Raw genomic sequence first — 15,215 nt, forward strand, 5'->3', positions numbered from 1 at the left:
CCAGATAATCACTTGCAATGGCTTCTCTTCCTGCTCCCACACCATTTCCTCTGCAGTCTCCCAGGATCTATCCTTGGCCTCCTCCTATTTCTCACCTATATGCTGCCCCTCGGTGACTTCATCCAAAAACACGACGTCAAGTTCCACATGTACGCTGACGACATCCATCTCCACCTCACCACCACCTCTCTCAACCCCTCCACTGCCTCTGATTTGTCACTCTGCTAATCTGACACTGGATAAGTAGAAATTTCTTCCAACTAAATATTGGTAAGACCGAAGCCATTGTCTTTGATCACTGCCAGAAACTCCGTTCCCTAGCTACCGACTCTATCCCTCTCCCTGGCCACTGTCTGAGGCTGAACCAGACCATTCGCAACCTTGTAGTCCTATTTGACCCTGAGCTGCTCTTCATACCCCATATCCACTCCATCACGAAGACCGCCTACTTCCACCTCTGTAACATCGCTTGTCTCCTCCCCTGCCTCTGCTCATTTGTTGAAACCCTCATCCATGCCTTTGTTACCTCTAGACTCAACTGTTCCAATGCTCTTCTGGCTGACCTCTCACCTTGCACCCTCTGTAAACTTGAGCTCATCCAAAACTCTGCTGCCCATATCTCCCTCCATGGCCCTGCCAGTCCCTATCGCTATAACCTCCTTCAATTCTTACTTCTTGTGCATCCCCTATTTTCATCGCTTCACCATTGGCAGCCGTGCCTTCAGCTGCCTGGGCCCTAAGCTCTGGAATTCCCTTTCTAAAGCTCTCTACCCCTCTCCCCTCCTTTAAGACGTTCCTTAAAACTTACCTCTTTGACCAAGCTTTTGGTCACCTGACCTAATATCTCCTTATGTGGCTCAGTGTCAAATTTTGTTTAATAACGGTCCTGTGAAGTGCCTTGGAACGTTGTACTACGTTAAAGGCGCTATATAAATGCAAGTTGTTGTACATAGAATTATAGAACTTTACAACACAAAGGCCATTCGACGCCACTGTGCCTGTGCTGGCTCTATGAAAGAGCAATTTTAGTCCCATTCCCCTGCTCTTTTTCTCGCCCCCCCCCCACCCTTTCCTTCCCCTCACCATGCACTTTTTAATTTTTTCTTTTTCAAATATTTATCCACTTCCCTTTTAAAAGCAATTATGAATTATTTTACTGTAATTCTTTCTGGTAGGACATTTCATACCCTAACAACCTTCTGCATTTTAAAAAAAAATCAAATCTTTTCCTTTGCTATTTTGGTGATGACATTAAATTGATGCCCTCTAGTTTCTGACTCAGTAGTGGAAATAGTTTTGTCCAAATTACCATGTCAAAATCCCTCATAATTATAAACATCTTTATCAGATCTCCTCTTGCCCTTCCTTTTTCCAATGAAAAGAGCTTAACTTTCTCTAGTCTTTCCTTCTAACTGAAGCCTCTCATTTTTGGTATCACCTTGGTAAATCTCCTTTGCACCCTATCCGTGGCCTTGATATCTTTCCCAAACTAAGGCAGCCAAAACTGAACGCTATATTCTAACTGGCCTCACCAATGATTTGTATCGCTTTAGCATTGCATTTGCTTTTGTGCGATATTCCCCTATTTATAAAATCTGGGATCCCACATGCTTTTTCTTAAGCTTTATCAACTCAAGATTTGCTTCCACATACTGAGTGCAGTATTCTGGAGTGCTGCAAAGTGTTGAGATACAAGTTCACACAAGATCCTTCATATCAGCCATGTTTGCATGGAAGGCCATCATGGAAAAATCTGTTGCTTATTCATAGGGATGGAAAATTTATGGGGAGAGTTGCTGCATTTTGTGTTTAGACATATCCTAATAACTAGTTTGAAAACACTATTGGCTACCAAGAAAAGGGAAGAAAATATCTTGAAAGGATTCTTTCCCTAAGAGATGCATCTTGTGACCTGTACTGTTAAGATAGCTGGGCCAAATATTATTGGAGTTATTCTAACTTGCAGGTTGGTGGAGTGCTGATAAAAAGAAATTTATATAAAGCATGGCTTTAGTGAGACCACACCTGGAGTACTGTATACAGTTTTGTTCTCCTTACCTAAGGAAGGATATCCTTGCCTTAGAGGGGGTGCAACGAAGATTCACTAGATTGATTCCTGGGATGAGGGTTTTTTAAAAATTCATTCATGGGATATGGACGTCACTGGCAAGGCCAGCATTTATTGCCCATACCTAATTGCCCTTGAGTAGGTGGCAATGAGCCACCACCTTGAACCGCTGCAGTCCGTGTGGTGATGGTAGTCCCACAGTGCTGTTCGGTCGGGAGTTCCGGGATTTTGATCCAGTGACCTGGGTTGTCCTATGAGGAGAGAATGAGTAGAATGGGCCTATACTCTCTGGAGTTTAGAAGAATGAGAGGTGATCTCATTGAAACATACAAGATTCTGAGGGGGCTTGACAGGGTAGATGCTGAGAGGCTGTTCCCTTGGCTGGAGAGTCTAGAACTAGGGGGCATTGTCTCAGGATAAGGGGTCGGCCATTTAGGACTGAGATGAGGAGAAATGTTTTCAGGCAGACGGTTGTGAATCTTTGGAATTCTCTACCTCCGAGGGCTGTGGATGCTGAGTCGTTGAGTATATTCAAGGCTGAGATCGATAGATTTTTGGACTCTAAGGGAATCGAGGGCTGTGGCAGGTAAGTGAAGTTGAGGTTGAAGATCAGCCATGATCTTACTGAATGGCGGAGCAGGCTCGAGGGGCCGTATGGCCTACTCCTGCTCCTATTTCCTGTGTTAATGCACTTGTGGATTTTCTTGTCTTAACCATTAAATATCTTTTTGAAGGTGGAATGTGTAGGGAGGAATAAAGACAAACCATTGATCATGTTTACTCCTACGTCGAAGGTGAAAATTGGATCATCATGTCTTTCTCTTGGTACGGATACATGTTATCGTTGTAGTTTGTGTCGTTGCTACATAAAATTCTGTGACCACGAGATTTGATTTCCTTTAATTTTTTTCAGTGTTATTATGAGAGTGAGATTTCTATCCAGTAACTTTTTTCAATGCCAATGAATTTAATATAATTTGAATTAATCTCATTTTTGCAGAGATCATATAAGCTTTGAATATTTTTACTTTGATGCTCATGCAAAAGTGCACCAGGACACTATCTCTACCTCACTATACTGGTCCTGTTTGCCACATAACTTGGGATGGAATTGACAAGTTTAAGAGTCCTAATGGTCACGGAAGAAATCTTTTACTTCCTCTTTTGCTGATTCTTCAGTAATATTCCAGATACAAGGAAGCCTTGTATAGGGAAACAACACTGTACACCAAAAAGAAATCCAATAAACTGGTGCTTGGAGCTGGAGAGTATACCTCTGTTGTAGATTTTGGGTGTGCCTTGGATATTCTTCTGGCTACAACAGTGCTGGTCACTCCCGTAAGTAATCTCAAGTATCTTGCATTCAGGAGTGTTCCTGTACTATCCAATATCTAATTATACAATGGTATAACCTGAGGGTGTAACAACAGGACCCCGCACCCCCCACAGTCTGAAATGGATATTGTGCCTTCCACACATACACTTCTCCAAGCTTTTTGAAGATGTGCTGAGAAATATTTGGTGAAATGAAGCCAGATACTAATTATTAAGCTGCTTTATTTCACAGGCAGCAAGTGAACATACTGAGTAACAATCAAGGCAAATTCCTCTTACTTAACTTAATCTCACTTTTCTTCTTGAACATAATAACCATGTTCCTTTTTGGAGGCTGACTTGATTTTTGGTATTCCTTGTCTTTCTAGACAGCTGCCATCTGCAAAAACTGACCACCTCCTGCTCCAGGCCAAGGACTATTCCTCGCAGGCCTTTGTTGAAAACATGACTGGCCCTGAACATTTTTTTTCTTGTTAATTCTGACCCCAGGAAGCACAGGCATTCTGTCCACATGAATAGTCATTCCCACCATAATGGGTGTGATGAGATAACTTAACATCTAGCTATCTTGGCTAATGGGCCTGGGATGAGACAATAAACTCTCGTTCTATCAGTTTAGAAATACTGTGAGCTGTGACATTCCACAAACTGGCTTGTCCAGCTTTAATACACGTCTTCAAAGCCTGCAACCTGTGGCCTTTCCTTTTACGTCTCTGCAAATTCACTTTGCTTTAACACACAATATTCAAATGCAACTCAATCTTAAAATTGTTTCTGTGGGGGGAGAAAATTAAAATTCATGAAATGTGACAACTTCCTAGGACCTTTAAGGATGGTCGCATATAAGATGCACTGGGTAAATCTTGTGTAATATGATGTGGCTCTGGATCAAGCTCTTGCCAGAGTAGCTCAAAATCTCTGCAAACAGCAGATTTGTGCTGATGGGTGATGGTATGAGTACTGCAAGATTTTTCAGTATTGTGTTGTTGATGCTCTTGAGGCATTGTGTTATTTTAAAGACATGCTGAGTCTCCTGTTCCTGAATATCTCCAGTAAAATCTGTTAAGATCCTTTCCCAAAAGAAAACACTGCTTAGGGGAGCAATTTGAGAAAGTGTTGGGATTTCTTTTAGGAAAGAGATTTGTTTCAATGGGACTGCTTGATGGAAATTAGGACCATCTGAATTTTTAGGAACTGCATATGGCCATTAATGAACAAACTTGTATTTTTATAGCACCTTTCACATCCTTGGACTCCCCAAAGTACTTCAATGAATTACTTTTGAAGTGTAGTTGCTGTTATGTAGGCAAATATAGCAGCCAATTTGCGAAAAACAAGATCCCACAAACAGCAATGACATAAATAACCAGTTAATCTGTTTTGGTAGTGTTGGCTGAGAGATCAATGTTGCAGCGAACTTCCTTCTCCTCGTCCAATGGTGCATGGAATCTTTAATGCACACCTTGGGGGTGATGTTAAACCCCAGGAACGCATGGGTTGGGGGCGGGTGGGAGTTGAAAGTAGTTGTTTTTTTGGGTCGCGACCGCAACCCGGCTTTATTTCCGGGTTTAATATCGGCGCATAAAAGTACTGGGAATGCAAATTCCGAAAATTTTGCAGTTGCGACCCAAACTGTTTTCAACTCCCACCCACCTGTTATTGGGGTTTAAAATCACCACCCTTAAGTCCCACAGTGGGGCTTGAACCCAAGGCAAGGATGCTAGCACTGAGGCAAGCTGAAATTTCTATCCGTGTTTCACGGATCAAAACCAACTGCCTGCCTTCTCACCATATCCTCCAACCCACTTCTCTTCCTAATAATGCATCTAGTTGATGCAATATTGTTCCATTTATACTTTTTCTTTTAGTTCCATGCTCTTAAATTAATCATTTTACACTTATTCATGTTGAACATTCTATTCACCTAAAAGATCTAAATCCTTCTCTATCTGGGTACATTGTTCTTCATTACTTGATCTGCCTCCTATTTTGGTATCGTTTACAAACTTGGCAATTTTACTTATGAAAACCTTATCCCAGATGTATGTGTATCTATATATGTATGTAGATATTAAAGCACCAAGATGGCCTAATATTTTTCTGTCTGGACTCCTAAACATTTCAGTTCTGAAGGTCCCTAAACTTTTTCCCATACTTTTTCATTATGTAGCAGACCTGGGTCATTGATGAAGATTAGTTCTCTGGTTGTGATAGCTGCTAAACACATCGAGAAAAGAAACAATTCTGCATCAACTCTACAAATGTGCATTTGTTCCTCTGCTGTTTTCCCAGTCAATATTTGTGTAATTGAAATCTTCCATGGTTAAAATTCTGGCCATTTTACAGTACTTTCAAATAAATAGTAAAATTTGAGTACCAGCTAATTCCTTTTCATTTTGTCAATTAAGATTTTTTGTATCTATAGCAACTTCTCATTATTGTTTCTACTAACCTGTTTACTGTTTTCAAATAGGGCCAAATGTTATTGATAACTTGTACTAATTTCAGTGTCTTATGTAATTTCTTTATCTCTTAAAGATTGCAGTGATGACTTTCAGACAATATCTGAAGAATTAAATCATTCATCAAAATCTGAGCACGATGACAAAGATGATTCAAATTTTGCCTCTGTGTCCTATGACCAGTTGTTGGCGAGGCCACTTTGTGTATCTGGTAGCAAAGAACTTTCTTATGCACTCAATATTGAGAAAAGCAGAAGTAATATATTGGATTTGGGAGAAACTATACCCACTTATATTGACCAAGCTTCCGTGGAAAGCCATGATGACACTTCATCTGGTTTAAGTGATACTACGCTTATTGATATCTATCCAAGTATGCTAGCTTCGATGAGTAACTTGCTTGACCGTAGCTACAAGACACAGGCTGCCTCAAGATTAATAAAACACTATCGACGTCTCCAGTTAAACGTATGCAAATCAATGCCAAATACAACCCACGATGGAATAAGAATCAAGGCCAAGATGATTGCCCATAAATTAAAGGCATGTGCTGGAACCAAACAGATACCTAGAAAAGTTTGTTCTCTGAAAAGATACAAAACCACACAAGGTAACCAAGAGACAAGTTTTTCCATGACTACTGCTGAAGATACTAAGACTGTGCTACAGACAAATTCTAAATCATCTCAAATTGAAACTTTCAAATTTAGAAATTCATACAATGATGCAAGTTACTCCCAGCCATTACTGCGAAGCCCTTCCAACCCCAAAAGTCCAGTACCAGTTACAAATTGCTGCAACATGAGGAAAATTTCAGCTTGTAATGTAACTTCTATGAATGGATCGTCTTTGCACCAGCTGAATACCTCGACTAACTCCTGCAACTTAAAAATTTTGTGCCCAAAACCCAATACGGCAATGGCACAATCACCAAGCTCGAGAATCATTCTTAACCATCTACCAAATGCAGAACCATATCCATTGAACAACAATACAGTGACAAAACAGGATTCTGTAGTAGCAAATTGTAACAGATCACCATTTGGAGTGCTTTTGTGCTCAAGTAACTTTTCTTGTACTGACCAAAGAAATAAACAGAGACATTCGATTTCCTCTGTTGTAGGTTCTGTTCCAACCATGTTCCATTCTATACAGAGCCCATTTAAAACTCAAGCGCAAGAAACTGATGCATTTGAATCAATGTATCAAAACTTAGTTCGTAGTTCATTCTCCCTTTCGACGACTATGAAACTTCCCAATATATTGAATGTCTGTTCTGTCTCTGGTAGAACTATAACATCAGTGGCATCCATTCCAAACTCACCTTCCCAGCTGTCAAGAAAACGAGCTGCCTGTATTGACCAGAAAAGGGAAACATCTCAATTACCATTAAAGAGGTTCCGCTCATTCCCAGAGTCCTCTAGTTCACGGCAAAGTAGTCAGGAAATGTTGCTGCTGAACACTGTATTACAACGACAGAATTACCACGGCGCACAAATAGGTGGATTTTATTCCCCAAGAAGCCAACAAGATGGAGAGGTGAAGGGCTAACGGAAATTTATGCTTTAAAATGTGCATGCCTAGTTTCATACTAAAGTATTAGCAGGATTTTATTAAAATATGATCATGGACATATGAAACTTCCATATTGTGCCCACATGGAGTATTAAAGAATTAGCAGTGAAGTTATAGATTTTTGTCATTCCAAATTTGGGTTGTATCTAATGTTTTTCAGCTGTCTACAACTAGGCTGAAGCACTGGCAGTGTTGTGATAAGACCAAACAGACAATGAATTAAGAGTATTGCATCACAAACTGCATTGGCTTAGGTGTGGGTTTTATCTTTTTTCCATACTGTATTGATACCATAACACTAAATATGCCTAAATACAACACTAGCAATTGTCAGTAATCAAGCGGTTACTCAATTTGAGGACTTCTGAAGATCTAAACTGAGAATGAACTTTTATTGTTTTGAGCATTAGTACAATTTCTAAATTGAATTATAATTTGAAGTTGCATAGAATGTTTTCCATCCAGTTTATTTACTTACGTTAGTAAAATTTTCTGACCCTTTGGGGGTGATTTAAAAATTTTCAAACTTTGTGTTCCCAGTGGGAAGCTTGTACTTTTACGCGATGACATTAAACCCGGAAATTAGGCCGGGTTGCAGTCGCAACCCAAAAAACAACTATTTTCAACTGCCAGCCGCCCCCAACCCACCTGTTCGGGGTTTAAAATCACCTCCTTTGTGTGAATTATAGCCATTTGTCTAATGGAGGAGTGACATGTTTTAACCTTTGTGTTTACTGTGTTTCTTTTTACCCCCACCCCCTAAAAGCTAATTTAGGATGGCATGCAGTAGTCTGAACAATGCCTTTTAAACAAAAGGAAGCGAGTTTAGTTTAATTGTAGTTTGTTGTGCTGGAAACTGTTCACAAAATGTAGCACAAATTACTGCAAACTGAAAAAGCTTACTTCCCTTGCATCTTAAAGACTTTTGTTTGTACTTCAGTTGTACAGGAAAAACACATTCTGTCTCATCAGTTTCCTCTTTGGTATAGGTTTTAAGATGTTTCTAATATGCATAATCTTATTTGTGATAGCAATTCACTGATGCACATAATTAGTCTATGACTTCTCATTTGGACCAGCTAACACTTGTACTTGTCTGAAGGTGGAGCAGCATTCAGTAAAATTAATTAAATTAATAGCTTTCTGTTTATATTTGTGCATGGCTTAAATTCCTGGTTAATATAATTTTAAAAAGTACAGTGTAGATATTGTCTAAATGGCCATGTCTCCATTATAACATTGTAAACAAGGTACTTTGAATATTGCAGTCTCTAATGCCAATTGTATCATTTGAGATATTTGTAATGCAATTCAACCCATTTTTGTCTTCCGTTCTAGTTACAATTTTTCACTTAATTTTCCAGAAAATTACTGCTGGCTCACGTATTAAATGGGAAGGTAGTGCAAGATTGTACTCTAATTCTGGTATGTATTGAACTGTACACTCTGGCTGCTGAATTGATCTACATAGTTTTTTGCTTAATTTCACTTTGTAGATAATTACAATTAATTTAATTAAGTCCACTTAATGAAATTGCCTTGCACTTGTACAATTTGATTTCTTTAAGTCGAGGGTGTTGCAGAACAGATGGACGCTAAAGCCCTCAGAACACCCTCAATGTGTCCGGAGTTTTGAATTGAAAAATCCTACTATTTTGCTGTGAAGTGGAAACTGCTTTCCAGCAACTGTAAAGTTAGAGTATAAACACACCCCTGTCACCATTCCCAACTCCGAAATTGCCTTCTCCACAAAATACAAAAATCCCAGAGATTGCAGGGAATGAGCTTTCAGTGTGCAGTGCTAATAGATTTCACTGATCACCTTACATTGTATTCATACTACATGCAGCATCTGTGCAAAATAGATTTGGCTTTGCACCACATAACATGTGGGCTTAGAAAATCGATTGCACTGTGCCCGTTTTACATTTATTCCGTGCCTTAAGTGCGCCACGCACCACGTTGGTTAGGGCCCCCTGTAGCTGTCCAGGGTACTCTCCTGAACTGGCATTAGGCCCCCAATTTGCATGAGCAATGGACCTAATGCTTGTTTTAGGCCCCATTGTGAAACTTGTTTGCGACTGACCGCAGCATGCACCATGCGTGCTGTGGTCAGTTTTCTCTGATGCACAGCAGCTAAACCAGCGGTCCTTAAAGGGGCCACTGGAGGCTGCCACCCAAAAGGTAAGTTTCAATTTTTTTTTTTTGCTCGCCTTGAAGTATAGATAGGAAGAACAGGTGTGTTATTTCAACTCCACATTAAAACCCCAGGCTGCTGATGGACACTGCTCACAAACCACCCCCCCCTCCCCCAAAATTGCCTGGCCCCAACCCTGGACTCAATTGAGGCCCTCGATTTGTGTCCGAGCTGGCCGAATTCACACTCCCCTCCGCAGCCGATGAGCTGCCTCTGGGGTCACGATATAGCTTGTTGGTACTGTCCTAATAAGGCCGGCGGACCAATCTGCCATGGTTCTGCCACCAGCCTCATTATGCACGTGCGGCGTGTGCTGCAGCGGGGTCCTGCTCTTATTTGGGCACAATCCAATTTGACTCCCCTGCTGATCAAAAATTTGTCTAACTCAGCCTTGAACGTATTCAATGACTCAGCCTCCACAGCTTTTTGGGTGAGTGTAAATTGAGCATCAAGGCCAGAAAACTTCAAGGTGACTACCTCCTCCAGGGAGCTCATTTTTCCATTAGTATCAGGTTGGGCTCTGACTCCAGAATCAAGCTTCATTTACACTGCAACTGCACTATTGGTGCCTGTTTGGTTTAAATATCTTCAAACTTTGTTTTGTTATGGTTTTGCATCTTGCAAACTCTGAAGCTTCCAAAAGAAGGTACAACAAAAATTCCCATATTGGCTGGCTTTTTAATATTGTAACAATTGGTTACGACAATAGTTAAAGGTTGTGTCTATACTCATTGGAGTTCAGAAGAATGTGAGGAGATCTTACTGAAACATGAGATTCTGAGAGAACTCAATAGGGTAGATGCTGAGAGGATGTTACCCCTCATGTGGGAATCTAAAACTAGGGGGCATAGTCTCAGAATAAGGGGTCGTCCGTTTAAGACAGAAATGAGGAATTTCTTCTCCCAGAGGGTCATAAATCTTTGGAATTCTTTACCCCAAAAAGCTGTGGAGGCTGAGTCATTGAATACGTTCAAGGCTGAGTTCGACAAATTTTTGATCAGCAGGGGAGTCAAAGGATATGGGGGAAAGTGGAGTTGAGGTAAAAATCAGATCAGCCATGATCTCATTAAATGACAGCGCAGGCTCGAAGGGCCAAATGGCCTACTCCTGCTCCTATCTCTTATGGTCTTAAAACTGCAGATCTTCCCATGTACTTATGATTGAGTCTTCCTGATAGGTCCAGTCCTTTATTTCTAATCTACCTTTGGGACAATAGGAACAGGTCTAGGGAAGTCGGAAATAAAAACAACCAAGAGGAAAACTTGATTAGATTTAATGGTAGACAAATCCCTGCAGAGATCTTAAAAATGACAGCCAGACTTTTCTAAGATCTGAGGCAAAGATCCTCCCCTGAAAGATCTTAAGTACTGCACATCCACAGCTTTTCTGTGGTGAAATCAAACCTCATAGTTCTATTATTTTTCTACAGTAATTTGTTTTAGCTGCAAACTGGGCAATGTTAAATTTGATTTGCTTATTTTCAGGTACTGTTTTGCCAGTTATAAATAGTTCTGGAAACACAGTGAGCTTATGTTTATCGCCCAGACTTCGAAACAGGTATGTAGTTAAGTATAAATTTTATTGCACAGGTTCTTGATCTTCAATTGAACTCCATTGTGAATGGCCTGTTACCTCTGGAGGACCTAGATTTGAATAGGTTTTTTATTAATTCGTTCATGGGATGTGGGCGTCGCTGGCAAGGCCAACATTTATTGCCCATCCCTAATTGCCCTCGAGAAGGTGGTGGTGAGCCGCCTTCTATATGAAGCTTTATTTGATATTTTGATGATTGTTGAGGAAATTATTTTAAACTCTTGTAATCTATGCTCTAGTGTGTAGCACTGTTATCATTGAATTTTAATCCTATTGCAATATTGTTGTGAAAGCCCAGAAGGATGATTTTTGTGGCATATGACTAGTCTTTTTTACCTTCAATTTGTCACCTGATGCAAAATTTTTGAACAGAAAGTCACTTTGCCTTATGAACAGGCAAATTCCATCTCATCTTAGTTTTTCTGCCCCTTTCATGGGATGGTTATTGTACTTTGTACTTTGAAGTTCAAAATAGGTAAATTATATTGAACCTGCTTGCCAGCTGTGCATTTCCAGCCCGTGCTCCAGTTAATGTGTCATGAGAGTGTTGGTCTCCCTAGGGAATCTGCACGTGGCTGGAGATGAGCCTTGTGGTTTTAAAGTACTATAGGCAATAATTGTAAAAGTTTAAATTTTTAAAATCTTTTTGCATCTATTTGTTGAATTATTGTGATGATGGGGACCTGCAGACTACAGTGCAATACATGTAATTGCTTTCACATTGTCTGCTGTTTGTTAGCACAGAAGATTTGGTTTGTGCTTAATTCCAATACAGTATATTCCTGATAATTCACTCATTTTGACACTCAAAATGTGAATTCTCCAATAATTTGAATAAAGCAATGTAAATAACAGCAAAGTGGGATTTTAGTGCTTTAAAAAAATTAAGTGACTTTGAATTCCTAGAAACAAAATGACCAGCTGTAATGTTGTATGTCAGGAATTATAATAAATATAACAAATATAACTCCCTTTATTTCCTCTTAAGAGTCTCTAGAAAACTGGACTACAACAAACTGAACACACCAGTCTGAACTACCCTGGCTTCATTAAGAAGAAACTGAAAAGTGTGCCATAAACTTGTTTTGGTTGTGTTTGGCTATGTTAATCCTTTTAACTGACAATGTTATCTAGTATTATAAACTGATAAAGAAAAAACTTTTTTTTAAGTACTAACATTTAGCTCCCCCTCTTCCTCCCCCAAAACTCTGGTATTATGCAACTTGAACAACAAGACTATGCTTTAAAATTTGTGGGGGAGAGGACTAAACAATCGGCACTTTCCAGTTGATGCCTCCATCAGGCTGTTAGTGAAAGAGCACTGAATCTGAATGCTGGTCACTGCCATACTTTAAACCTTAGGTCTTGCTGCTGAATAAAATGTAAGCCATATTACCATAACACCTTTATAGCATACTTCTAGTGGGAAATTATTTACCTACTCATTCTCTGTTCAAATAATTGTGACGATCCTATTGTAGTCCCTCTTTCACCATATTGATGTGATTAATATTACAGCTAAAAAAAACTCTCCACTTTTATGGCTTTTTGATAATTTTTTATTGCTAACATTTATGTATGTATTGTGTTGAATTCTATGCAATATTTGCTTGTATTATCTGTATATGATCACCTACATTACTAAGATACAGGTAAATAATTTAGTATGAAAGCAACTGTGTATTCACACCACAAATTTAGAGTCGGTGCAAAGCAGTTTTGCCCCAACACTGAACTTGTGGACTATAATTCAGGTGCCAAGGTCCAACTGATTGATTCTAAAGCAAAAATGGAGTGAGATTAGTTCATTCACTGACTCTTGCTCCTCTTCTCTCTGGATTCAAGCTGCATTTATGCTACAATTGCTGCTTCAGTGTGAAGGGCAACTGCTTCACACCGTACTACAATTACAGTATGAAATTTTCCTTAGTTTCCAAGTACTTGCCTGCAAAATAAGGCTTGTAATTTCTAGCTAGTGTCTTTTTTAAAACTTAGAACTTTTTTCACTGAATAGTACCTGTATCAAGAAAAAGTGCTGACGGTACATCCATTCATGGTCTTGTTAATAAACAGCAAGCATATATTTGTATTATGCTAAGATTTATGTGCTTAATTTTGCCTTGCAAAGTAAATTTGGAATAAATATGAAAATCCTAGTTTGCCTACATTACAACAGTAACTATACTACAAAAGATACCATATAAATGCAAGTCATGCTTCAGCAAAAACAGAAAATGCTGGAAACACTCAGATGGTCAGGCAGCATCTGTGAAGAGAGCAGACAAACTCATGTTCAGGCGTGGACTCATCAGAACTGGAAGATGTTACAGATGTACATTTATTTAAAAAGGAACACAACAAAAGGACGAGAGAAGAAAAAAAAATGTGTGCATACACATGCGTGACCTGTAAAGTGTTCAAGTGTAGAACTGGCTAAATAGCAGAAGTGATTTTGCTAATAGGAGATAAAATGAGATAAATCAAAGAAGTAAAAGATGTATTTGAAATGTAGTATGTGAATAGCTTTTTAAAAAAAAAGTGGAGGATAGGCAGGTTGAAAGGAAAGCTCGAAAAATCGGCAAAGCCTGCAGCTCCAACAACACTCAAGAAGCTCGACACCATCCAAGATAAAGCAGCCCGCTTGATTGGCACCCCATCCACCACCCTAAACATTCACTCCCTTCACCACCGGCGCACTGTGGCTGCAGTGTGCACCATCCACAGGATGCACTGCAGCAACTCGCCAAGGCTTCTTCGACAGCACCTCCCAAACCCATGACCTCTACCACCTGGAAGGACAAGGGCAGCAGGTGCATGGGAACAACACCACCTGCACGTTCCCCTCCAAGTCACACACCATCCTGACTTGGAAATATATCGCCGTTCCTTCATTGTCGCTGGGTCAAAATCCTGGAACTCCCTTCCTAACAGCACTGTGGGAGAACCATCACCACACGGACTGCAGCGGTTCAAGAAGGCGGCTCACCACCACCTTCTCGAGGGCAATTAGGGATGGGCAATAAATGCCGGCCTTGCCAGCGACGCCCACATCCCGTGAACGAATTTTAAAAAAAGAAGGCACAAGTAGGCTAACACCAATGGTGCAGACCACCTTAGCAGAATTGTTCTGAGGGAGGATCACCAACCCACTCCTTCCTTTATCCCCACATTGCCAGCACTTTTTGCCAGAGAGAAAATGGGAGCTACAGTTAAGGTCTGAAGTTGTTAAGTCAATTATTAAAGCCAGAGGGCTTCAAGTGCCTGGTTAAAAAGAGAAGTTGCTGTTCCTCGAGCTTGAGTTGAGCTTCGTTAGAACAGTGTAGAAGGCCAAAGACAGATCAGAATGGAATGGAGAATTCAAGTGGCAAGCAACAGGAAATTCAGAGTCGTAATTGTGGACAAAATGGAGGCGTTCAGCAAATTTTGTTTGCATTTTGTCTTCCCGATGTAGGGGAAGAGTAATTTATGTGTACTTGCTCCAACCTTGTATATTTTATTTGATGGTTGTAGAGCTTTTTTTTGGTGACTTTTTGTCCAACTTGATTTCTGTGCTGAGTTTGGTTTCCTTTGCAAATTTGACCAGTTTGCATTGAGTTTTTGAATCCATTTCATTGATCTAAATTTGAGACAGTAGCAGTCTCTATCAATTCCTTAGGGCACCCCACTCTGTATATGCCTGCCCAGCCCCAGGAATAACTCCTCTAACAAGTACCTGTTGTTTTCTATCTTAGTCAATTCCTCATCCATTCCCAAGATTTACCCTGAATCCTCACTGCTTTGAGTCTTTCATGTGGAACTTCAACCTTAGTAATCTATATAAAACGGTTTCTGATAATTGTTAACAAATGTTTTTTAAAAATGCAAATCAAATACTTGCCATATATGTAAGTGTTATAAAAAAAAGTTTCAAAATAGCAAGCCTTACAATGAAAAATAATTTTACGGGATTATGGCCAACTATTTTCACTTGTTATAAATTCAACAG

General features: G+C 39.9%; 1 protein-coding gene across 1 annotated transcript in view; it reads left to right on the top strand.

Annotated features, from left to right (window-relative positions):
• The window catches only part of LOC137327348 (uncharacterized), a 37,409-nt gene extending 22,257 nt beyond the window's left edge, over positions 1–15,152 (top strand). The window contains exons 7-11 of the mRNA XM_067993049.1: positions 2,803–2,893; positions 5,942–7,404; positions 8,805–8,865; positions 11,122–11,194; positions 12,219–15,152. Coding sequence (XP_067849150.1) covers positions 2,803–2,893; positions 5,942–7,404; positions 8,805–8,865; positions 11,122–11,194; positions 12,219–12,264 — 1,734 coding nt within the window. The 3' untranslated portion in view covers positions 12,265–15,152. The remainder of the gene's footprint in view (positions 1–2,802; positions 2,894–5,941; positions 7,405–8,804; positions 8,866–11,121; positions 11,195–12,218) is intronic.
• The last annotated feature ends 63 nt before the right edge of the window (positions 15,153–15,215 follow it).

The sequence above is a fragment of the Heptranchias perlo genome, chromosome 11 (assembly GCF_035084215.1).
Source record: "Heptranchias perlo isolate sHepPer1 chromosome 11, sHepPer1.hap1, whole genome shotgun sequence".
Classification (NCBI taxonomy): Eukaryota; Metazoa; Chordata; class Chondrichthyes; order Hexanchiformes; family Hexanchidae; genus Heptranchias; species Heptranchias perlo.